This window comes from Tyto alba, unplaced genomic scaffold (assembly GCF_018691265.1).
Source record: "Tyto alba isolate M040663 unplaced genomic scaffold, T.alba_DEE_v4.0 Super-Scaffold_10, whole genome shotgun sequence".
NCBI classification, from domain to species: domain Eukaryota; kingdom Metazoa; phylum Chordata; class Aves; order Strigiformes; family Tytonidae; genus Tyto; species Tyto alba.
In genome coordinates, this window is record NW_024881262.1 from 29735720 (window position 1) to 29761118 (window position 25399).

Below are 25399 nucleotides of genomic sequence, written 5' to 3' on the forward strand. Positions count from 1 at the left end.
AGGCTGGCAGCTCCTCCGGGGAGCTCGTAGGCACCCTGCAGGGAGGGGCAGGGGGTGGGCGAGGGGCTGGCCGGGGGTGCGGGGCTGGCAGCAGGGTGGGTCCCTGGGGGACGGCGGGGTCTTGCCTCCTGCGGTGGGAAGGCGGCGAGTGAAAATGTTCTCGCCCAGCAGCCAGTCCACCCGCAGCTCCCACTCCTGGGGTGGGCTGCAGTGCTGTGGCCAGGATCTCACAGAGCTGCTGGGGGCAAAACCAGGAGGGGGAGGGCGGGGGGTGCACAGCCATCCCCCATCATGGGGAGGGGGCATCCCCATTACCAGCTCCCAGCTCCAAGCCTGATTCCCAGATGCTGAATGCCAGGGGGAGGGTTTCCACCCAAGCCTTTCAATCCCCTCTGGAGTTACTAGCACACAGTGACCCAACCTGGTGAAGGAGGTGTCCTGCTCATCGCTCCCCACCAACCCGGGAGGAGCAGCTCAGCAGAGTCCAGTGCTCAGCAGCAGGGTGGGGGGCACCCCCCCCGCCTTGCCTCCCCCCGGCTGGGCACCCCCTCCTGACATGGTCCCTCTTGGGGCGCTCACCAGTTGGCCTTGAAGGCTCAGGTGTGGTAGCCCAGAGGCAGGTTGGGAACCTCCTGGGCCATCGGGTTGGGGGATGCCCAGCCGCCGAAGGGCACTGGTCGACCAGTTGGGGGTCTGGCTGGGCAACACCTGCATGGGCCCTGGAAATGTCCCAGGAGGAGGGAGCGTGAGGAAGACGGCAGCCAAGCCCGGGAGGAATAGTGCCTGGGCTGTGCCGAAGGTGGGAGCCTGCTCTTCAAGGGGAGAAGAAGTTCAGAAGGGGAATGAGGTGGGATCTCATAATCGACTGGGGACTGCTGTGTCCACTGGAAAGTGAGGAGGCTGCAAACCCCATCAGAGCCCCACAGCAAGCTGCTGCCCAGCCGGCCACTCAGCATGGGATACCCGGGAGCAAGGGGGCACCGTCCCCTGGCCCTGGCAATCTGAGGCACCGCTGTGCCCCACCTGCAGCAGCACGTAGAGCTGGAGCTCCTCAGCCTAGCAGCAGACCACACTCCAGGGCACATTCGGCAGCAGCATTGCAAGGGGATCACAGCAGAGATGAGGCTCCTGGTCCCAGGACAGGTCACTGTGGGAGGCACCGGGGTGAGCCCACGCTGGTGTGGATCAGCCTGGCGGAGCTGACCCAATGGAGGAGAACACAAGCACATCCCACCCCGCGCCCCAACTCAGCTGCCCGCAAGCCAGGGCTCCCTGCCCGTGCGAGGGCCCCCACAGCACGGCATCCCTCCTCCCTGTTCACAGAGCCAGGCTGCAGTTATCACAGCAGGGGGGGATAGAAACTGGAGGTCAGGTCCCCACTTATCCCAGCAACAGGATGCTTATCCAGAAAATTCTTCTGTCAGGTCCTGCAGATAGTGACCAGTCTCCTGCACGTCCCCATTCTCACGGCTGTGCTGCTGCCCACTCAGCTCCCAGGGGACTGTTTCCCACACCAGAGCAAAGCCGGCCTGCGGCGAGGAAAGGGAGCTCATGCCCAGCCCAGGGCAGCAGAACCCAGCACCGTCCCTGTCCTGTGTGTCCCTCTCCTGCAGGACTTGGTGCTCTCATGGGGCTGGGTGTTGTCTTGTGAGTAAAACAGAGCGACAAGGGAAGAACATGCTTAGTCTGGAGGGGGCTGCCAGCCACCTTGCTTGGGTGTTTCTAGTGGGGGAGGCAGGAAGCTAGAAGAGCCCATTAACGTGAGTTTAGGAGCACTTGCAGAAGGGAAAGGCTTGAGTGCCCGAGCAGGGCAGTGCCTGCTGGGGCTTGCAGGAGGTCTGATGGCCTCTGGACGTGCTGTATAGACCAACCTGCTGCTGACCAGAGCGGGACCTCTTGCTGGTAGCTCCAGCTGTGGAGCCCAGGGCTTTTCCCCATCCTCCTCAACCCAGTGGGGCCCATCCAGCCCCAGGCTTCTCACCAAGATGGAAAGGAACTGACCCCAAAGACCTAGCCTCATACGGCCGTTGCTGAAGACGTTGGCTGTGCTCTTCTGGTCCAGGGCTGCATCGCTGGGCTGGGAATAAAGCATACGGGGCAATGAGAACAGCAATTCCCCGGGCAGCTCAGCCATGAGGGCGACAGACCGCAGCCACCCTCCTGGGGGACTTCAATGGCCTTCTTGCTCAGACTTCTGCAGCGAGCCCCTCTGCTGTTGTCCTGGGTTTGAGTGAGTGGTGGAGTTTTTTGGTGGCAGGGGAGGGGGCTATCGGGGCGGCCCCCTGGGAGAAGCTTCTTGAATCTCCCCCAGCTCCAAGTCAGCTCCACCTCTGCACCAAAACTGAGCCCATCAGCTGCGCCTCTGCGAGAACGTATTTAAGAAGGGACGTGGTGACGAGCAGTGGGACTGGTGAGGAGGAGTTGGGGCAGCTGTGTGAACACCAAGGTCAGTGGAGGAACGGAGGAAGAAATGAGGGGGGAGGTGTGCCGGAGCAGAGACCCCCTGTATCCTGTGGTGAGACGGCAGGGCGGCCCCCCCTGCCACCCATGGAGATCTACGGTGGAGCAGACACTGATTTATGGCCTGTGGCTTCTGCCTGAATAATCAAGGTGCTGTGCCCCAAGAAGGCCGGGGTCTTGTGGGAAAAGGCAGCCCCGCTGCTGTAATTCAGTGCTGGGAGGATTGCAGCATGCGGGGGAGTCCCACACCGGAGCAGCTCGGGAAGGGCTGCAGCTGTGGGAGGGGATCAATTTGGATAAAGTTGGTGACCCACGATGAAGCAGTGTGGGGAATACTGCGGCCCGTGGGAGGGACTCATGTTGGAGAAAGCTTGAGGAGGACTGTCTCCTGTGAGAGGGGGACCATGCTGGAGCAGGGGGAAGAAGTTCCAGAAACTCCCCCCACCACAGATGGAAGAAGCAGCAGCACTGACTGCACCCCCCCATTCCCTGCCCCTGCGCCACTGGGGGAGGAGGTAGAGATATCGGGAGCAGAGCTGAGCCCGGGAAGAAGGGAGGGGTGGGGGGAAGGTGTTCTCAAGATGTGGCAATGCTTCTCACTGTCCTACTCTGTTAGGTGTTGTTAGTGTCTGTAATAAACGTATGTTTTTTTTTTCTTCCCCTAACGAGTCTGACTTTTGCTCGTGCCCATAGAGGGTGATTTTTCCCCATCCCAGTCCTATCTCGAACCCCAAGCCTGGCTCATCTGTCCCTTCTTATTGCTGGAAGAGAAGGGGGAGAGAGCGGCTGTGTGGTGTTTGGCTGCCGACCAGGCTCAAACCACAACAGCTGTCCTGCCGCACCAGGCTGCCGTGGGGCTCATCCGTGGTCCTCTCCCACTGCATGGCAAACCCTCATTGCCCCTTCCTCCTGGTGCTGAGCAGACCCGGGCGACTGGCACCCAGTTGCAGCACAAGGACACCCCACGGCCCCCCCACCCCTTCTGGCAGTATCAGAGCCCTGGTACTGGCAATGTGGCCTCGTTCCCTTCTCTGCCGGCTGCTCAGCTCTTGCCCACACATGGTGAGATGTGGGACCCTGCTCTGCCATCGGGAACGCTTCCAGGTGAAAAACAAGGAGACGTGCGTAGTCAGTGGCCTTGTGCAGTGTCTTCTCTGCACATCACCACCTGAACCCCCCCAGGTGCCCCTCTCCTCCACCACCTTGGCCAAAGACACGGTGGGGAAACAATCCCCTTGCATCTTTTCTCAAAAGTCAGCTCTCTCGCTGTGGGGAAGGACTTTCCATCACCCTCCCCTAGGGACCAACCTAGCTTGAAGGTATGTCCACCAGCATGCACGACCCAGTGACGGAGAAGCCAGGGACGTCCTTTCTACCCCAGATTGGGTCCAGTCCCTGCCCAAGCACTCCACGTCCAAAAAACATGGGAAACCAAGCTTCCCCAGCTCTCAGTTTTGGAACTGAAAACTCCTTGAGAAGCTAAGGTAGGAGATGGGAACCTCACACCACGGCTGATACTGCCTCAGACAGACAGGAGTTGAATAATGAGCCAGAAAGACATCTTCTGCAGGGGTGGAGGGACCAGGAGAGTGTCGCAGCAGCATGAACAGCACCCAGGCAGGGAGGAAATTGCACATGCAGTGAAAGGAGACAGTTCTTCTCCTCCAGTGCATCCTCCACCTAAAAAAGGAGTCCTTTATTCATGTATTTTGTTATCATGAAGACTTACTGATCAGTGGCAAGCTGCTGTTTCAGTTTTGTTCTCCCTGAGTCAAATGTCTGTGTTTTAGCTGACTTGTTGGTTGCACTCCAAAGATGCTGGAAAAAAGACACCAGCAGCACTGCCAACAGCAAGGACTACACATCAGCCAGGGAAACTGGCTCCATCAGTAACAGAGTGGGATAAATGCATTCCCATTCCCCCAGATCTGTAGGGGGGGGCTGGCCTGGTCCATTACCACCACCACATGACATGCCCACAGCGATGGCCTTTTGCACTGTGGCTCCAAGCTCGTTGCTAAACAGCAAGGAAATGGCCTTGGCCTTTCTGGTGACATCAGGCTGCTCCTCAGAAATGCTGTGGCTCTTCACCATTACTTTCAAGACAGGTGGTGTTAAAGGAGGAACGTCAGACAGCCTCAGTTTCTCGAATCACCACGTGCTCCTGGCCAAAAGCGCCGCTTTTTGGGAGATGTTGACGGCCTGTACCAGCAGATCTCTTCTGATAGAAGAGCTTCTGGGCATCAACTCAGCTGGAGGAAGACATCTGCTAACTTTGGCTAAAACCACTAGAAACCCATGCCTCAAAGCAATGAACTCATTGGAACAGGCTGGTCCTCCCGCTCCTGCAGTAAGGACTGGTTAGTGTGGAGATAAAATGCGCACAGACCATGAAGAGATGTAAAAGTGCTATGAAGAGCCTGAGCTTCTCAGTGTTTCACCACCCAAAATGCCCCCAGCAGGGCTCCTCGGAAAGGCCAAGTCCCTCCTGGGAAGGTGGCCCTGCGACTGTGACAACCCACCAGGCACCTGGAGAGCCACACGAGTCAGCCAGCGAGAGACCTGCACAACGAGGCGAAGACGCACCCGGGATCACAGCACAGGTGAAGTTGGCCGTGCTGCAAGGACGCGCTCGGGAATTGGGGCACAGCCCTGCTGAGCTGAAGGGCCGGTGCCAACCTGCACCCAATATCCCTCCCAGCATCTCAGCCCCCTGAGCACCTTTGGCCAACCAACCCCATCTAGACTTCCACACTTTGGATGATATTCTACCTTCGTTCACACCCTTTACAAGTCCAACCTGGTCAAAGGGGCTGCTAGTCAGCACCAAATTTCACTTGGTTGGGGTTGTGTGACCTTTCAAAGCCCTGGTCAGACTAGCTGGGAAGGCTGGAGCAATGTATGACAAGTGCAAAATCTCCCCGAGGAAACACGCGTGCGTCCTGAAAAGCTCTGGGCTGATCTACCCCCTCAAAAGCCTCCATCACACCCAGAAATCCTTTTGACATCTGGAGCACATAGGCCTGCATCTCTGCTGAGCGAGCAGCTCCAGACCTAGCCTGCACCCTGGAGGGGCCGGTGCCTGGCCAAGGCATAAGGATTTTAGGGTGCCAGGGAAGTGGTAAGCACCGTGCTCACCCCACACCCGCAAGAGAAAAGTTTCTGCTGGTTTTTGCAACTCTGGGGAAGGGAGAGGCAAAACCCAGCTCTGTTTTGGCGCTGCCAACCAAGGCCAGCAGCCCAGGGGACAACGTGGGTGTGCAGCGGTAACGGCCCCTGAGCAGCCGAGAAGCGGCTTTTACGCTCTCCAGGGAGAGCTTGTGGGGCTGGGGGGGACTCAAAGCAACTGGTCCCACCAACCACCCGCCCCTGCATCGGGACGAGGTGAACCACCCCCCCTCCAGCGGCATGGTGGGGTGCGGCTGCCTCCGGGCAAGTCCAGCGTCACCCCAGCAGCTTCTGCCGTGTCACCACCCACAGCAGAGCTGTGCCGGGTGGGCAAAAGCCCCCCAGGGAACCTCCAAAAGCTTCCGCGAGGCTGCACTGTCCTGCTTAACACTACCAGTCGCCTGCTGGAGGAGGAAGGATTCGCCCCACTCTTTCAAAGACCCAAATCCACGTCGGATCAGAATGAATCCAAGTACCACCGACAGCGAATTTTCAAACACCCCTCCCCTTTTTTTCTTGTTACGGTTCTTTAGCCTTTGACAGGGCAGCAGGATGGCATACAGCTCTGATGGGTGGTGGCCCAGCGAAACCTTTGACGTTTATGGGCAGCGAGCAGCACGTGTCCTGCTAACACAGACACCCCATCGCTGCTGGCTCTGGTCCGATCCCTAACAGAGGAAAGGGATCTGCTTCCTTAAAAGACAGCCAGAATTTGCCTTTTTTTTTTTTTTTTTCTCCCAGAGAACTTTCAAACCTACACATTTGTTGAACAGCTTTCATATTTAAAACCCGCCTTTCATTGCTGCGTTCTTCTGCAAGCACTGGAGGCCACCCTGGAAATGTCTCCCAGGTACCGCCCAGGCTCACCGCACTGGCTGGCGCACGCCGACATCTCCCCCCGACCTGCTGCAGATCCGCTCACTCAATTCTTCTCCCGGGCCAGCGTTGAAAAACCCCCAGCGACCCTGCCCGGGCAGCGGCTGTTCCGCCAGGCCGGCGACACAACTGTTGGACGACCACAGCAGTAGGTGGCCAGCTGTCCATGGAAGTTTTCCACCCACTGAAGGTCTGAAATTCAATTGCCCAGAGGGACAGCAACGCCACATCACCCTCTTTAGTGGAGGCAGGACAGGATTTATTTTGTTTTCCGAGTGCAAACACCATCTGTAACAAAGCGCCACCAAACCCTTATCTTGCTGACCAGTAGCCTTAATATATTAATATATCAGTTGTATTAATTTAGTATTAATAACAAGCAAATGGTGATGCTAAAACACTGCCAAATGCATCACCCACAGAGCAGTCCTAATTCCTAAATACTGCAAGAGAGTCTATTTACCAAAGTGCTGAGGGACTCCTATCACAGCTCAACACTGCTCCAGCGGGCACTGAGAGCTTGAAGATGACAGCTGTCACTCAGCAGGGATCAAATAACTAACGACACAGACGTACAGCACTGAAACAGGCAGCAGCTCCCACGACCCCGCCGCAATCTTGCCGTCTCCTCCCACGTCAGTACAAAGCCCCTTTGTGCCCCTCCGGGCTGGGATGCATTCCTCTCCACGTTCAGGCCGCCGAAGCTCCAGCCCGAGCGCGTGGCTCTCTGGGCAGGTGGGCTGCATGACGAGCCTCTACCCAGGGACCTCGGTTTTTGGATGGGGAAGGGCGTGCCGTAAGTTATGCTAAATCAGTGGCTCCAGCTGGAGTAGGGTCCACTCGTATTCAAGAGGAATCAGAACGTCCACTGAGACGTTCAGCTTCACTTCGGGCAGTGGAGATGTTCAATATGACCATCAAGGAGCTCCAGGCCTCCCCTGCTCTGGAAGCGGCCTCGGCTTCAGCCTGGGAAGGAAGAACAACACACCTCAGGGTCTGCTCTACGTCGCTCTGACAAATCCTGGGAAATCAGGAGGCAGGTGAAGCCACAACCACCACAAAAGGAACCTCCAAGCGTGGGCTAGGCCCCTCGCCTCCTCAAGCAGAATCCATCGCCCCTCTTATCTCACTCCTCGTAACCCCTTTTCCAGCTCCCACCTCCATCTACAGCGCTACATTGACACACAGAAGCCTTACCACCAGGGGCTTCACGGAGGCCAGTACCTCATCCAGGCATGTAGCTCCCCACACTGCTTTCACACCTCAACTCATTAGTCCTCAATCCTCTAACGAGCTTGTAGCCATGTTTAAAATTGCTATGGAAAGGCCAACCTTCCCCGCCGCCCCGGCCCGGGCTTTATAAGCAGGTATTCAGCACCGACTCACACACGATAACCTGGATGGGCACCTCGGATTCTTCCCCACGTCAACACCACTGCTGTCTCTTCACATTTTTACCGTTGAGCCCGGATCTGGAAGTCAGGTTTGCAAAGACGTTACCCAACCTGAAGGCAGCCACGGAGTCAACAGGAGTCAGCAAGTGGCTTCAGTCTGTTGCAAACACTTTCTGGCAAAACTTCCCCATTAATGACAGACATGAGCCCAAGGGAGCCTCTTGTGTTAAGATTTAATAATAATAATAATAATAATAACAACAACATTTCAAAAACAATGAGTGCATTGTACACAAGATCTGGTATTCAGTGCTTCTTATTGACCATTTGCTCCGTGAGTGTCAGTGTACTGAAGACCTGGGGAGTGATAAGTGGATAAAAAACCCAGTTGGGACACTTCTCCGAGGCGGGCTGGAGAGGGCAGCAGGAGGTTCAGAATCGAACAAACGTGGCATCGATCTGCCGGACAGTTGGGAGGGCCAGCATGATTTTGCGCCTGTACTGGGGATCCTTCTGCAAGGGGTTTCGCTCCAGATACACGGTTTCCAAGTTCTTCGCTCCTTTCAGCTCATCCAGGTCACTCCAGCTCTCGACGAGATTATCGTTCATCTGCAGAGCACATACAAGCACATTCACACAAACAGCTACTTCCAAGCTAAGCCTGGTTAGCAGGAACCTGGTCAGGTACAGCGACGCTGCTCCCCAGGGGCACTAATGCTGTGCAGTCCTCATGTGCAGATAAGACGACCCTGTCTACACGATCCTTCTCTCCCTGGAAGCTCTGAGATGTGATTTCCCATCCCGTACGCTCCAGGCCTCCCTAACCATCTCCAAATTCCCCGCGCTGTCCTGGGTTGCTGGTCAAATGCTCCACCCTCCCCCCAGCATACCCAGTCCAACCAGTATGCTGGTAAAGACCTAGCAAGACACCGAGTCTCTTTATGCAGTGTCCCAGCCCACACACTCTTCATTTCAGGGTTGGAAATCTTTCTGACAAGATTTTCTTCCGCTGCGACATCTATCTTTGCTTTCATGACTCCCCAGGAGACATTCAAAAAAGTCCCAAACTGATGTGAAGAGTGACATTTTTCCTCTCCCCTTCACATCACTTCCCCACAAAAACTGCTTCTGCACTCTGGAGGAAGTGCCAAGCTCTCCGATTCGGGTTCTCCTCCTGCCAGCCCGGGAACTGCCTCACGGCTGGCCCTGCAGAGGAATTCCCATGCAAGAGGATGAACGCTCCAGCTGCCTGGCAAGGAAGCAAAGTGTACAAGGTGGCCAGGTGCCGTCCAACCTCAACACTTCAGGCACCCTTTGCTTTTGAATCGAGAGGCAGTCACTACGGCAATACCACCTTTCTATAAAAAATAATTAAAAAAAAAAAAAAAGATTAAAAACCAATGGATTGGCTCTGGCCCCCCTCAACAACTGTTCCTCCTTGCATCAGGCACCCACAGTAAACTGGAAGCTTTGTGCACCCTGGTTGCTGTGTGGCACATTAACAGCTCTATTTTTTTCCAGCTGCCTCCCTCCAGCTAGCTCAGTGAAAGAAAATTACTTCCCCACTGGGACTGCCAGTGTTCCAGCTGAAGACATCTTTGTAGTTAAGACTAAGAATCTGAAGAAAACCTGCTAGCTCCTTCATTCTGCTACAGCTCCTTGCAACATTGCTGCAGCCAAGTTACATGTCCTTCAGGTGTCCGTGCCCCCCACTGGGGAGGTGCTACTGGGAAACTGTGAGAAGATTCCCACATTTAGGAATTAAATTTCTTTAGGATTAAATTGATTAGGATTATTTAGGATTTTAAATTATGCTTCCTTAAGGTGTTAAAGAACTCTGTTATGTGGCTTCAACTCTACAGTCAGTGAAAAAACATAAATTAGTAGATGCAACAAGCGTTTCACATCAAAGAAAATTCTGCCCTACTCTTTATCAAAAAGTGCATAACCTTTTTTTTTAAAAAGCGTTAAAACAGAAAAAAGCCAGGAGGGAATCTTCCAGGGTCAGCTAACCGATCTTGGCCAATGCTCTGCTTTCTCAAAGGACTCTGTAAATGAACTAGTGTTTCTGTAAAGGAAGACCAATGAGGTTAGGATCTTCCCTTTGCTTTCTGTAAAAGAAGTGGAAACAGCTGTGCAATGCCGCCCTTTCTAAGCAGAGAAACAGCCAAGAGGAAGACTGGAGGAAAGTGCAAAGGATCATGACAGGTCCCACACCAGCCACACTGCACTGTCCTATTTTTGCTGCCTGAAAGGTGTCATGTTAGACAGGGTTCTCAGCTCCTGTTATTTAAAGAGTCCTTTACCGAATAGGCACACTGCAAGAGGAGGAAAACGGTCCAAGCAGCCTGGACTCCAGGCTCTAGCTTGGTTTCATTTGCAGCTCCTTTTATCTCAGCCTCCACCCCAGAGTTTAAATAACTGAACTCCAAATGACAGATATTAAGCAGCATGACTCTCCTTCTCAGCCCTGACATGCAGAAACTCTACAAGAGCTAAAGCACATGCCAACTCATGGACATCTGCTGCTTTTTCGCCCCAAACACGAGCAGATTCATACAGAGCTCCCAAATACAGCAGGGTAGTGATGTTTCAGGAGCAGGTGTCTCTGCGTACTTCCTGACCAGACTTATGAATGACAAAGGGCTTTAGCTATTTAAGGTGCTAGAAAGAAACAGAAGCAACCCTAAACAGTTATCTGCCTCATGGGAATGGAAGTAGACCGCATGATGCTTTCATTTTTTTCATATTTATGACATGAGCATATTGACTCTGCTCTGAACAGGTATTGTGCTCGGGTGTGGTGCTGAGGCAGTACCAGCCTCCCCCATCACACTCTCATGCTCACTTAAAGAAAGATGAGATATGTAAAAACAGGGCACAGGGAGGCTGTTTTGTGACCATCACAAGCATGAAGGCAGGGCCTATTTCCTGCGTAGGGACAGGCTTGTTACCAAGGAAAGACCCACAAAGAATTTTTTAAGCTCAACTCTTCCCTTAGGGGGAACCATCATACTCTATCCACACAGACCGTCAAGATCTTAAAGTTGGTGGCCAGAACAAGGAGAGTTTACTCTAAGACATACACCTTCACCTCCCTCCCCCTGCCCCCCATCAGAAGGGTTTCTTTCACTGTTGTGCAGACACAACAGCTCCAGCCTGCTCTTACCCAGAACTCCTGCAGCTCTGTTAGGTGACTGATATTTTCAATCTTCTTGATTCTGTTGGATGCAATGTCCAGCATTGTGAGTTTGTTCTAGACAAGTAAACAGGAAAACATTAGACCAGATTTCCTTTCATCTTCTCCATCCCGCTTTTTTCAGGCCCAGAGTTGGAAACTGTCAGAAGCAAAGACACATCACTGCCAGCTGCTTACGTGCAGCCCAAGAACTCTCACTGCCTAAATATAGCAAGAAAGACTGTTTTTAATTAAGCTGGGTTACTGACCTCCCAGAAGCCATGTGACAAAAATGAAAGCAATTGCTGCCTGGCTGGCAACTGCCAGCCGAGGGCTCCTAAAGGTGGGCTTTCCTCATAGTACATTAAGAGGAATCCATTAAAAATCAGATCCTAAGTGTCCTCTCAAGCAGCAGAGTTGAACAACCTTTTTGCAGCAGGAAACTCAGCAGTTTTAGAAAAAGATTTTTTTTTTCTGCCTTGCACAAAGCCAACCAAGTTCCCAATTGTCTCTGCGCTCTGACAATGCCACCTTCTGGCGCCTGAGAAGAAAAACGCTACAGACTCACATGAAATCAATCCTATCCAGAAATCTCGAAATGTGTACTGACACCAAGGCAAGCCACATGCCACGGCTTGTCTCTCTTACTCCCAGCTCCAGTTATTGTCCTAGTGAAAAGAACTCATGATTATCTACAAACTACTGTTTGAAAGGCTGGAGCAGAGACAACCAGCAGCGGCCATCAGGCTTTCCACTGCTGAACATCAGCCAGGCTGCCGTATTAACTCCAGCTTGTGCTTCCCCTCCACAGGTCATGAAAACAATTCTACTCCAGAAGATCTGGAGGACCTTCACCCATGCAAGATGTTTTAATGTAACAAGTATTTGGGTCTTTGTGGTCTTTTCAAGAGACTCAGGACCCCGCATGTAACTGCGGAAGCTGAGAAACAAAAAATTCCAGAAAAGCACAGCCACTAACAGGAGCACCTTAGGGAAACAATTCTGTCAGACGGTTAGCAAGAGCCTGCTCACATTGTTCTCCAGTCCCTCGATGACTTCGATGCCATTGTGGCTGAGGTACAACTCACGCAAATTCACCAAGCTCTGCAGCCCCTCAATCTTGGTCAGACGGTTATTCTGAAAGTGTAACAGGGGTTTAAGTCCACTCTAAACAAACCAAACCCCAAGTGAGCCATTGGAGAAAAAGCATTTCTCTGAAGTACGGATGGGAAGGGGAAACAGTCTGCTTGGGTCCACAACGATCTCATGAGTTCAGCTTGTTTGATCTCTGTACCACCGACGCACAAGGAAGTTCTGTGGGAGTCAAAGCCTCTAAGTTTAGAAGAATCAGACTCTAACCTTCCCACCTGAAAGTTTTCCACTTGGTGTCTTTTGAAACAACAGGCCTATGCAGTACTAGCATTCATTTTGTAGGTCTTTTCAATGGAATGGTCAGAAGGGAATTTACACCGCTTCAATCCCAACACGCTCCGCTGCACTATATAACCCTGCACATTGTACAGAACAACGCTGCATACAGGTACTACAACACGTGGTGAGTATGTTGTTCTTCCCAACAGCTGTAAGAGGTATTAGAATGCACTAGCACTGCTGTATGGATGAGGAGACTCAATGAAAGAAATCAGCTGAGTATCTTTTACTCCACCTTTTAAAAGGGAAGAAGCTTTCCATAAGCTCATTGAAGACAGATTTCATTTAGCACAGGCTTGTTGACATTTCTTGCCTCTTCAGGAAGAAGGCAGTGACACTGACCCCCACTGCCATTATAACCACTTCCCTGGCATAACTCATCTGATGTTATTGTAATATATTAGGAAAAAGTATTTCAGGAAGGAAATGGGGAATAACATCCATTCCCTGTTCTCTCTTCCATCAAAATCAAACATTTGTTTTAGCATTTTATCAGTGTCTGTTAATCTCAGTATGAAAAAAAAAAAAAACAGCACAGAGAACATCACACTTTCTTCCAGCACGGGAGTCTGACTCAAAACACTGAAAACTTGCTGATTCAGAAGAGCTTGTCATAAATTGCAGCGTGGTTCATGTAACCAGGGTTGTTCAAAACATAAAGAGTACAGAGTAGAATTAATACCTGTATACTGAGCACAGTCAAGTTTGTCAGAGCATCCAGATTCTGGAGCTTGGTGATTTTATTCTTTCCAAGGAACAGACTGTCAAGATTTGCCAAGGCGTCAATGTTTTCAATTGCCTAAAAAATGACCACAGGAGACAGTGTTATTGCTGTGATGCAAAACTGCAACCTCTATGTGGCTGGCATATTATAGCCCTGACCCCTGGAGCCGCCCTCCTGAGGAACACAAGCCTGCCAGTTCCACACACAAAGCATGCACAAGGTAGGGCCTCCCTGCGACCTGCACAGGACTCCGTGCACTGACCGTGAACCTCAACCCCTGTGACAGCTGGTTTGTGGCACTACTATTTGCTGATTTTCTGAAAAGGTCACTTTGCTTTGTCCTAACTGTTGCCTCCGTTGTCCAGGCAGCAAGAGCAGAGAATGAAAAAGCTCAGGGAGCACTGGAAGTGACACTGCCCAGGCCATGAGGTGCATCCGGGGCAGCAGATACTCATTTGTGCAGCACAAAAAAATCTGTCACTAGTGAACTAGAGAATCTGGGAGGAGAAAACACCATTTGCAAATTTAGTCCTAACCATCAGTGACTGCATAATACAGCCAAAGGCAAGCTGTTTAGCTTCTCTGCACAACAGTTCCTCTGTCATAAGCAAGGTTACCTGTCTCATGGGTGTACGTGTTAGTGTATTTAACTACTGGCAGAACATATACATACCAATTTAAGTGATGTACATGTTTTAAATATACATGCTACTGACAGAACATATACACTATACCAGCTTAAGTCCTGAGCTCAGCCTTCAGTGGGAGAAAATAAGGATCTCTGTGAGGCATCAAGAACCACCGTATTCTTTATTTACAAATAAAGGTGCACCAGAAAGCATGAACAGAAGAGAGAAAAAAGAGCAAGAAAAGTGGAAAAGGTTGGGCTTAGACAAGGCTCCTGTAAACAGAGGGAAAGAAAACACAGTGTTTTGTTTTCAGGCGAAAGCCTCCTAATTCAAAAAAAGGTGCTGTTAAAAATGACCTTCAGCTCACAGAAGAACAGTAATATGGATATAGATACACACACAGCTGTGCATCTGTGCTCAAGCATCTTGTGCCATCTCAGCTCTTCCACATCCTTCTTGCCTGGAAGAGTTTCAGAGACTAGCAGTGCTGGTGAGACAGGCTGTAGAGTCCTGGCACCGTTTTGATTACTCTCTGTGTGTGGATGTGCGCGCCTGCGGGTGCGTGTTTACCTGCGCGCGTATAAAGGAAGGAAGAGGAAGACGGGCCCAAACACACACACCATGAATTTACAGATATACTCTGGAAAGAAGCTTTTCAACCTCTATCCCACAACTGCTAACAGATTCAACATAAGGTGTTTACCAGCTCAGATTTGGATTCACCCTCCTTCTAGCCTATGGACTTACCCCTGTTTTGACCTTGCAAGAAAATGATAGATTTGTTGCTCATTGGCAGCTTCCCCAGCCCTGAGGAGGAAATACTTGTGACTCTGAGGATACTGAGAAGAAACAGTCTTGGGAAAAAATGCTTCTTAAAGCTATAAAAAAGCCACACAAGTGAGAGTATGAAAGAGATGGACATGAGAGGAAAAAAACCTAAGGAACAAATAAGCGCTTGCCTTATTGTTGCTTCAGTCCAACTTTGGAAAAAAAAAAAAAAAAAAAAGCATGAAATATATCAGTTCAAACATAAAGTTCTCCTTGCCCACCATGGAACAGAACTACAAGCACTTAGTGAATCACGATGGACTCTAGGGTGAGTGCACTCTGGAAGTTTAGTGTGTGCAGCAAAATGACTACAACAGCGCTACTGCAGAAGCTGTAATGCACAGGGGATGAGTATGTGAGGCACCTCCAAGCCAAGGTCACTGCCTGAACAGACAGGCCACTCTACCCAGTAACATGAGATGTGTTTCTTCAGGCCTGGCCTAGGCACAGGTTATTTACCCCAGTAGAGCAATTAGAAGCACAGAGCAGTGAGGTTTGAAGAAGCCAGAATAGAATTAACAGATGAACAGAAAACCCACTAAAAATAATTTAAGAAACCTCTGTTACCCATACAGTGATAACTTTGGGGTTTTTTTGTTGTTTTGTTAATATGCTCAGGCTCACCACTGAGAAAACATACATAAAATAAATCTAACAATTGTTTAAAAGTTATTCTTTGGCTCGACCACATTGGTGGCAATGTACCACCTACCACATTGGTGGCAATGTACCACCTAAGTATCAATTCAGAAATCGAGCTGGATTTCTTTTTTGCAGAAAGTAACGATGCTTAGACATGCAATATAGTACAATTTTGCTTAACCCACCTTTTGGAATGTACAGATCAGTGTGCTTAGCCTATTCTGTTTCTGAATAAAGAAAAGTGCATCTTTAACGCACGTTCCCCCAAGCTATGCAAACTCTTAAGGTTCCTAATCACTCATCTGATCTGGCTGATGTTTTCACACTCTAGATTTATTCCTCTAAGCAATTTAATTTCCAAAGCAGAAATTCTTCTGGACAGAAAATAATTCAGTCCACTATAGCTTTAGGAGCAAAATAAAATTTTTCCAGTTCACAAAAGCAGCGCACAATTCTGCCTTAAAAGGCTGCTTATAATAGCTGAAATTTCCTTCTTTTCTAGAAGGAGAATTGTGCTTCCACAAGGCTCGAAATACAGAGGACAAACAGGTTTTTTCCTAATTTGCTCTTTTAGCATAGCAAGTAATTTTTCAGAGATTGTAAATGGGGAGCACCAGCTTAGACAATTTTCAGACTGAAATGCATTCATCTGTTACAAGAATTTTCTAAAGCATATATAATTGAAAAAGCTTATAAAAAAGATAACAGTTTACTTGGCATATTGCAAGTTTTTTGTGTCATCTGTTTCACCAGTTCTCTTACAAACTGCACAAAACGCAGAAAAGCATACCTTAAGGACAGGAGAAACTACTTGGAAGTGCTTCCCTTTAAGTGGCACAGATTTTAAAATCACCTAAATTGAAAAAGTCACAAACTGCATGGTAAAAAAATCAACAGTACCAGGTTTTTGAGGCACTTCTGTGTAAAGCCTCAAGAAAAACTTTTCCTGAGTGAAACTGACTGACGTAGCAGGTTATCAATTACACATACAAATTACACTAGAATTAAATTTTCATTCAATGGGTTTTATCAACACAGCGCCAGCCTCTAAGGAAGGTAAGAAAAAAACCTAATTGCTAGTTTTGATAGGCATGGCTATCTAGCAGGAGGAAACTGTCATTTGCAAAAGGCAACACACAGGGGATGCATGAGTTCATTAAAGAGAGAAATTCATAAATAGTAATTTAGTAGCCAGGCACTACATGCATACATAATTAAAAGATCCAGCATGTGCAGCAATAAGCAATTACATGTTAAATGACTGGAACAGTAAGAACAAAACTGCAAGTAAAAGTCAACGAAATGTACTTTCAGAAAAGGCTAATCCCAAGCCAAAGAGCTCAAAACTCTCCAGCTAACATCTTGTAGAGCAAGCCTACCCGAATTCGATTGGATCCCAACTCTAACATCTGTAGCATCTGCAAGTTGCTCAGATTCTCAATTTTGCTGATCTTGTTGTTGACAAGGAAGAGTTTTTTAAGTTGGGTAAGCCGATCTAGTCCTTCAATGTGTCGCAGAACGTTAAAGGAGATGTCTAGGATCCTGAGGTAAAACAAAACAAAGGTCTCTTCAGTCCATCAGGTAGGGATGATTCTGGAAGAGGCACTTGTAAATTGGTGAGGAATCTCACTATCTGCAGAGATCAAGCACTTTGCTAGGCCTTGATGCCAGAGTCATAAGTGTCATTTCTTTTCATCAGAAATGACAACAAATATAACTTTCAAAATACTTCTCTAGCGTGTCGGGGGGGGAAAAGAAAAAAAAAATCTGTCACATGCAGAAGACAGCCATCATTTTGTCCAGCTGTGGAGCCAACACTGTGGGAGGAAGCCCATTTTCAGTACTGCATATTCCTTAGGACAGGTACACGCCTACAAGATCTGCCTCTGACAGGAAAATGTCACGGCCTCCCCTAAGCACGAAACAGTTATGACTGTGGTCAGTCCTCCTCACCCCAGTGCGAACAGTTTTGCCATGTATCTCCAGAGTGATCACAGACAAGTGCCAGAAACTGGGAAGAGCACTTCTCCTTCCCTAACACCCTCCAAGAAAAGTCCTAATCTCACCTGAAATCTCTTGTCATTTTTTGCAGGAATAAAAACCTGTTACGCAGAGCTCTCACTGCCAAGAGCAAAGGTGCCTGAGCGCTTCTGCACCTGCACAGAAGCTGCACCCTCCTATCCTTCTCACTGCCTTATACAGCACAGGTTTCATGTCCAGCTGACTGTACCTGGTGAGCTTCAGGATAATGAAACTAGTTTACTGCATAGGTTAAACACCAATGGAGAACAGCCATCATCCTTCACAGAGCACCCAAATGAATCGTGAGAAAGGCCTGGGTGATAAATACTGGAATAAGCACGAGTAACTCAGTGAGCAGCACACCACCCTCAACCTCATCCTGCCCATTCCGCTGGACTCACTCAAGTTCCACCAGAGACTCCAAGTTCTCGATCTTCCGAATTTGATTGTCATAGAGATCCAGTTCCCGCAAGGTCTGCAACTGGTCCAAGTTCTCAATGCGCTTAATCAAATTCTGACGGAGACACAGAGTCTAATAGTTGGGAAAAAGTTTAAAAACAAACAGGGAAATTAATATGAATGACAGCACGTAACGCCTTTTGGCATACAGACAATAAGGTTGGGGTTTTGTTTGTTTTTTGTTGTTTCTGTTTGGTGTTTTGTTTTTGGTTTTTTTTTTTTTTTTTTAATAGAATATTTTCTTGTTCTATTCCAACTCCACAGAAGTAAATCTTTTTATGACAAAAATGGTCAGACACTGTAACAGCAGCACAGAAAGGCTATGTAATCTCCATTCTTGGAAATACTCAAGAGCTTGACTGGAGCAAGCACTGAGCAACATGCTCTAACTGGACCTGCTTTGAGCAGGGGTTTACAAGGGACCTCCAGAAATCCTTTCCTATCTACTCTATTCTACATTAAGCCTGCTGCACAAGTGCAGAATGTATCTCTTAGGATGAGACCTGATGCACTGTCTCTCATCCACTTCCAAAAACAACTTGTAAAACCCCAGGATTTTTATTACTACCTGACAAATGGGTAAACACTACTCCTTCAGTTAAACATGAAGGGAACTCATTAGAATCTCAGCCAAAAAGACTCCTGTATCTGTCCTAAGAGAGGATAGTTCCAAGAGTTCGCCAGTTCCAAGAGGCATTCTCTATTCCTTAGGACTGTTACCTTCACTTTCTTGAGCACCTCAAATCCTTCAATCTTCCCAATTCGGAAATGATTCAAGTCAACATCCTGAAAGAGGAATGAAGGGATTCAGCAGTTGTTCCAAAACACTCTTCAAAGACCAACCTGGTACTTGGTTCTCTGGAAAATGATAGTCTTACAAAATGTGTAGCTCATTAAAACTTCCCTTCAAAGAGCTTGTGAAAACTGCATCTGGCACAGGATTTCACCAGTACAGGTGAAGGATGTGGCCTAAGCCTGTCAACTGCAAAAACAGCGTCTACGAAAAGGCAAGAGCCCTTTCCCAAATCTAAGCACTGCTTTGCCAAAATGAGTAATCTTTTGCAGTAAATTCTGAATTTACCGAGACAGACCAATTCTGCTGTCTAGCATGAATAAAGCGTTGCATAAAATTCTCTTACCCTCTTTGCTGGGGCTTAACCGGAACACACCTTGCTATTTCCAGTTCCAGGCCTCAGGTGAACAGGAACCACTGACAGTTCAAATAATCTCGTGGTTCTGTGAACATTAACTCTGCACTGGCAATCAGCTGATGCACTTCACTCCTGTGCTGTCCAGCCCCAGATGTTTCAGTTTTGCAGGTCAGTAAAAGAGAAATAGAGCACTTCACTACCCAACCTCAAAAACCCTCCAGCTAGCAGCCTCATGAGGCTGTCGATGCCAAGGCACGAGGCTGGTTAAGTACCTGTGCCTACGACAAATCATGGGTCCGACAGCATCAACCAGTTCATTAAGGATATTCTCACAAAAGCTCATAGCCCATCAGTAATGCTTGCAACATAGCCCCACTTTCAGTGCCTCCACGCTTAATTTAAAATTCCAAGTTACTAACAAAATGTTTCAGCTACTGATCAAGAATAAAACACCTCTACTTCTAGTCTAAAGGCTCTGAATCAACCCTGGGGAAGATCAAGGCAGCCAGCACCTTCAGAGGAATCAGATCTTTTAATCAGGTGTCAATACTTGTCTTTGCCTACCTTGTCTTCCCACTGTATAAAGCCCATAAGGACAAAAATCTGCATTTACCTCAGCTTCGGGGTCCAGGCTAATTGTCTCCATGTCCACTGGTGTCTCTGCTTCTCCTGCAGAAGTAAACACATTATAAACTTCTGCTACCTGACAACTAAAGGCAAGATAACAATGGCTAATGTCAGGAGAGACAAAGGGAGCAAATGCTCCGCAAAAGAACAAACGTATGAGATGCACAGTTCAGATATTCTGCTGCATTACAAATACACTTCACCTATTTGGCTTTCATTGTGACAGCTAGCCATGAAAAAAAGCTTTCTGAACAACAGAACTTCGTGGTGAGATGCAAAAGGCAGAAAGAACAGCACCCTCTACAGTCTGCCTGTGTGGGTGCTGAGTAATGCTGGCTTAAGACTGATCTGAGCAGGATTCCTTTTCTTTACACTTAGTGCCATCATCCCTACACCATCCAAAGCGTCTGTGCTCCTCTGACAACCTAACACAACATTGCCAAGAAGGAATCTAAACTGTCTAGTGACAGTGTCAGGAATGACCGAGCATCTCGGCAATCCCACCCTTCAGCTTTTCTTTCATCAATACTGCCAATGTCGATGTTGTGCACACTTTTGCACAGATCTCCCTTCTTTTGTTTGACTGAACTCACTAATATGCTAGAAAACACCGTTTATCATACAGTATGCATTTTCCTGGGAAATGCCTTTATAACTCTGGAAGACAGCCCAACATTTGCTGTGCTTCTATCACAGCACAAGAGGGAGTGAATTTAACAGGATAAATCCATGCTGAATAATTCATGACCAGTTCCAGTTTGTTGAAATCTGTGGGCTGGTTACATCAATTTCCAAAGAAAGTCTAATTTGACTTTGCAAAACAGACATACAACATGCAACCCCTTTCCACTTCACGTGTCGCTTCTGTATGTACTGCCAAAAACCCAAGGAACTTTAATTATAGTCAAATCCAAAGGTTGTGCATTAACTCCTGCATTACTGTATGCAAGCTCATTCCATTAACCCAGAAGTAATGACCATTTTTATAGCCCAGCACGGTTACAACATCCTTGTTAATGCCAAATGTCCCCTATACTTAATGAGTGTTTTTCCTACTGATGCTCAGCACTGTAAATAGTATTGTAAGGATGAACAGCACAAGCATTACAATTTTTAATCCTGCCATCAAACTCCAAGGTTTTGACAGCTCCACACAGCATCATTTACCCTGCTGTATCTGGGCTTCTGCTCTTGCCTGGGCATTCGAACAGGAAAGAGCGCTAACTGAACTTACTCACGGGAAGTTAGATCTGAAAAGCAATCCTCTGTCCTCCATCTTTTAATATTCTTTATAGCATAAATTAGCAGGGAGCATTTTGGGGATGCGAAACAAGCTGGTAGGCTTTGTGACACTGAATGGCAGTACAGAAATACCACCAACACTGACATGCATATGTACGTCTGTCAGCATTTTAGCAGTGGGCAACACTTGAATTTTCTTATTTTTCTTCCAGATCAGGAGCTATGCACTTCAGCAGGGGAGTGCAATACCCTACCCTGCTGCTACCAAGGGTGCATCTCTTTGACCTATTGCTAGGGTGCAAAGGCTGCCAGCACAAAGTGTTCTAAGTCAAACAAGCACCCAAGCTGAATTTACAGCCAACGGGAACACAGCCCAAGTTTGGAACAACAGTTATTTGAGATCCCATGAAAACCCAAACTATTCCCCTTGTATTAAGTAGTATTACCAATAAGCTCATGCTCATGGTAAAAGAATTTCTCCATTTGAGACTTCAGAGTTATCCAGCAGTATAGCCAGTCATGCACTCAGTAAAGAAATACCTCAACAATAATAAAATACAAGTTAAAAAAATTCTTTGACATTGTTTAGTTGGCAGGCTTCTCTATAAAAGTACGTGTTTCATCACAGCACCCATTACAGACCATTTATACACATTTGTTTTTGGCAGTGTGTTAAATACTCTGTTCTTGGATCTGTCAAAGGGTGGCTCCTCATATACAGTTCTGAGTGACCAGTCCTGGTAGAACCAGCATGGGAAAAAAGCACTCAGGTCCGAAGGTGCAAAACCAAATCACACCGGGTATGTGTACCAAATTCACTGAAATAAAAGCCATTTAAAACTGAACACAAAGCATTTATGGATAATATATATCTAGCATTTACGTAGTAAGGCCAACTCTCAAAGTTTATATACCCTGTATACAACACTCTCCATATAACAGTCTGAGATGTGTATACTGGTAACACTGATAAAATCAGTATTGATATGAGAATGTTAAAGTACATTTTCTCTCAAAGAAAATAAACAAAAATGGTTCTAGCAAATTTACAGTCCTATCAATTGCCAATCAACATTTTAGTTATGAACCAAGTGGACATAAAATACCTAAACTGACCCTTCTACAATCACTTTACAAACAGAAGTGCAGTTTCACTTGCATGCAGTAAGTATGAAACAGCGCTTTAGTCCACAATTTTTAATGCTGTAGGTTTCTCAAGGGGAAAAAACATTGCTCTGACAGTGAAGTTACTTAAGTGAATTTTTGTGTAATCCATGCCTGCAAGCTACACAGCTTTGCAGATGTAGGAAAAAAATACGACATTCAGGAAACCCGAATTCCGCAGTACAGAACAGTAGTTCCTGAGTTATGTAAGTTCACAGTACCACAAGCATTTAAAGTGACTAAGAGCCTAACCACACTTTTTAACTGCACAAGCATGAAAAATATTATAAATAGCTAAGTTATAAGCCTTTTAAACAGAGGCACTAGTCCTCAGAGAATTACCTAAATGATGAATTTTAAATTTCAGCTGCTTGAGCTCTTTCTATTTATGATCTTCAGTGAAAAAGTGTGGAAAACTCTTCATTTTCCTTTCAGCTGACAAACTCAAAGCTGGCTGTGGAAACTAACTCAAATGTTCCAAAATTATTCTTCTGCTTGGTTTCTGTACTAGTAGAAGTTTTCTGAATCCTAATGGTTTGGAAGAAGAAATAACAATATAGTCATGATATTAAATAGTATCCAATGTAATCCAGTGACCAAATCTGAATGTGTCTTTCTTGCTTTCACTGGAATAAAAGTATGTGACCTGAAGTATTTTTGCTAATATTACAATCCCTGGGGGAACAACATACAAAAATATAACCTCAAACACACAGCTAAATTACATCAGCTGAACAAACACTGAGTGTTACATGCATGCAAACTGTGACCAACTGATCTGCATGGCTGTATTAATCATATAGCGCTTGGGATGTACAACTTGCAAGGTGTGCTCTTACACTTTTATACACATCACCACAGCATTTTTAAATTAATATATGGTTTTTTTTTTTTTATGATCAGCAATGAATTAAGACCTAGATAGAGTTCATTTAGTTAGGAAATGAGATTTAAAAGTCTTGTAATAATTTACCACTTTGGAAAATACTTTTTCAAATCCTAGTGGGCAAGGTTAAGATTAGGCAGGATCTGCAGTAGATGCAGAGACAAAAAGGATTAAAATTTGCTGCAGAAGATTTGCTGTAATATTTCACTTCCATTTCCAGACCAATAAAAATCACAAGAACACCTCTATCAAAAGGACACTACTACATTTCAGATCGTTAGCTAGCAACAAATGCCCAGATTATATTGCCATACAGGGTCTTCAGAAATGGATCTACTCTGACAAATTCTGCGCAATCTACTGAAAAACAAACCCTTCCATCAAACACACACAGGCTTAAGAAAAGTCTGTCAATGTTTCTACCCAATGTTCCAATACAAACAGTAAAAACAGTAGCAAAAGTTTAATGTCAAGAGGATTCAAACAGATATGATTTTGATGTCTCTTCGAATTTTTAAATTAAGAAAATAAAATGTAGAGCTTCCTTCAATCTATCTAGAAATAGTTGTCTTTGCCTTCCAAAGGAATCTGGCCACTCTTTAGGTAAAATCTACATACACTAAAGCAGAATTACAAAAAGCTGCTTATGTTTATTTCTAACGAACATTTCCAGCATCTTTCCACAAAAAGTTACTACATTTCCACAAAAAAAAAGGTGTTTCGCATTTTGATATTAAAGATTTCAGAGAGAAATGTGGATGGCTAAATAAATTTAAAAATCCAAAGGTCTATTATCAGTAATTCCGTAAAAAGGCCGCAGCTTTATTTTAGCAGCAATGATAACACTATTGTTTGTTTATTTTGAAAGAAGATTGGTCTAGGGCAGGTTCACGTTGTTTACTAACATTGATACAACCATCACTAGCCCCAAAAAACACAAAGGACTGATATATGTATGCTACTGTACACACTGGTAAGACAACGCTTCCTAACGCGACCGTTTCAGCCGCTAAGGTACCTGCGGAGTTCTCGCCGTTCTGCTCATCTCTCAGGCTCTGCTGACTGAGGTCTGTTACTAAGCGAACTGCTTGCTTCTTCCCCTCTTCATCTCCTGACTCCTCCGATTCAATCCGTTTATCAACTGCATAAGATACATAACAGCAGAATTAGGCTATTTTCAGAAGTGGGGTGGGGGGAAGAAGTAGCAAGCAGATATAATAACCAGGATTCACATATACCACTATGCAGTTAGTAGAAATCCTAAATTAACTAAATGAAAGGTTTAGTCTTAAATAAAAGGCCTCTTACCCCTTGTTTCTACTTTGATTTTGGATGCACTTTTTCCTCCCATCACATCTTCCTAAAACCAACAATCTGGGAAGAAGACTGGAGGAAAAAGGAAATTTCTTAGATCAATGAAGTGCAATTCCAAAGATTACGGAAATGGAATTAGAACTATTACATTTTAAAAGCTTTCAGAAAAAAAAAAAAATCAGTATCACGTACAATAGTACCAATGACACAAAGAAGTGAAGCCGTCAAAAAAAAAAAAAAAATTAAAACTTCTCTGCAGATAAAAGCAACCATCTCCCCAGCATAACCTGCGAGATCCCTTCACCATTTGCCCAGCCACAACTCTGACGGCCACCCTGGCCCTGGGCACCTGAAGCTCCTCGCTCCTCCTCCGCCCCCCGCTCAGTATTTGCTCTCGCTTCATGGGGTGACTGAGGAAAAGCAACGCCACGCCAGGGGACTGCTTTCTTATTATCTTTATCTTTTTACATCACGGTCGTCTCCGCAAACCCACTCCTCCCACCTCTCGCGCGTGGAGCCCCCACGAGATGGGTGGAAGGCACCACGGCATGCCCCTGGTGCGACCGCTCCCCCCGGCCCGGCGCCAGCCAGGGCCCCGTTCCTCACGGGCAGCCGCCCTCGGGGTGTGCAGCCAGGGGCTGCCCAGCCGCGGAGGGCCCGCGAACCCCACGGCGAGCAGCTGGCAGCCGCCCTACCGAGCGGAGAGCCGCCCCGACCCCCTCAGCGGCCGCAGCCGTGCCGGGCCCCGGCAGGCTCTCACCCTCCATCATCTCCTGCGGTCCCTCGCCGCTCTCCGCCGCCATATTGCTTCTCCTCCCACCGCCCGCTTCCGGCAACCGGCGCTACCGTGATCGCCACCAATCAGAGCCCACAGCTGGTTGGGCGCCGCAGCCAATCACCTCTACAGGCGGGGCTCCGAAGGGGCGGGGCAGCGCCCTGGCTGCCGATCACCCGCGCGCATGCGCTCCGCTGTACGCCCCCGCGGCCCTCTGGGAGTTGTAGTTCCCTGCGGGCAGGGTGGGGAGCGGGCGCTGTTGTGGCGGCCGAGTACCTGCTCCTTTCCCACCAGCGCCACGGGCTTGAGGCGGTATGAGCTGCTTTCGGCTTCGCCGTTCCGCCTACAAAGTCTTCGGAGGGTGGTTGTCATCCTGCGGAGGTGCCTTCCACCCGCGGAGCTGGGATCCTGGGGCAGGTCGGGTGGGGC

At 47.8% G+C, this 25399-nt stretch overlaps 1 protein-coding gene across 2 annotated transcripts; it reads right to left on the reverse strand.

Moving 5' to 3' along the window:
• Positions 1 to 8114: 8114 nt before the first annotated feature.
• On the reverse strand, positions 8115 to 25076 carry PPP1R7 (protein phosphatase 1 regulatory subunit 7). 2 transcript variants are annotated; one of them, XM_032992571.2, is made up of 11 exons: positions 24956 to 25037; positions 24190 to 24267; positions 23900 to 24022; positions 19576 to 19631; positions 18532 to 18597; positions 17754 to 17884; positions 16710 to 16872; positions 13190 to 13306; positions 12109 to 12213; positions 11068 to 11154; positions 8115 to 8507 (listed from the first exon to the last, which is right to left on the reverse strand). In XM_032992571.2, exons 2-11 carry the CDS (start codon positions 24230 to 24232, stop codon positions 8331 to 8333), a joined length of 1068 nt encoding a protein of 355 aa, XP_032848462.1. In that variant the 5' UTR covers positions 24233 to 24267; positions 24956 to 25037; the 3' UTR covers positions 8115 to 8330. The 2 variants fall into 2 exon arrangements, with proteins under 2 accessions (XP_032848462.1, XP_032848463.2); XM_032992572.2 differs by lacking the exon at positions 24190 to 24267 and having other exon boundaries at positions 24956 to 25076.
• Positions 25077 to 25399: the final 323 nt, after the last annotated feature.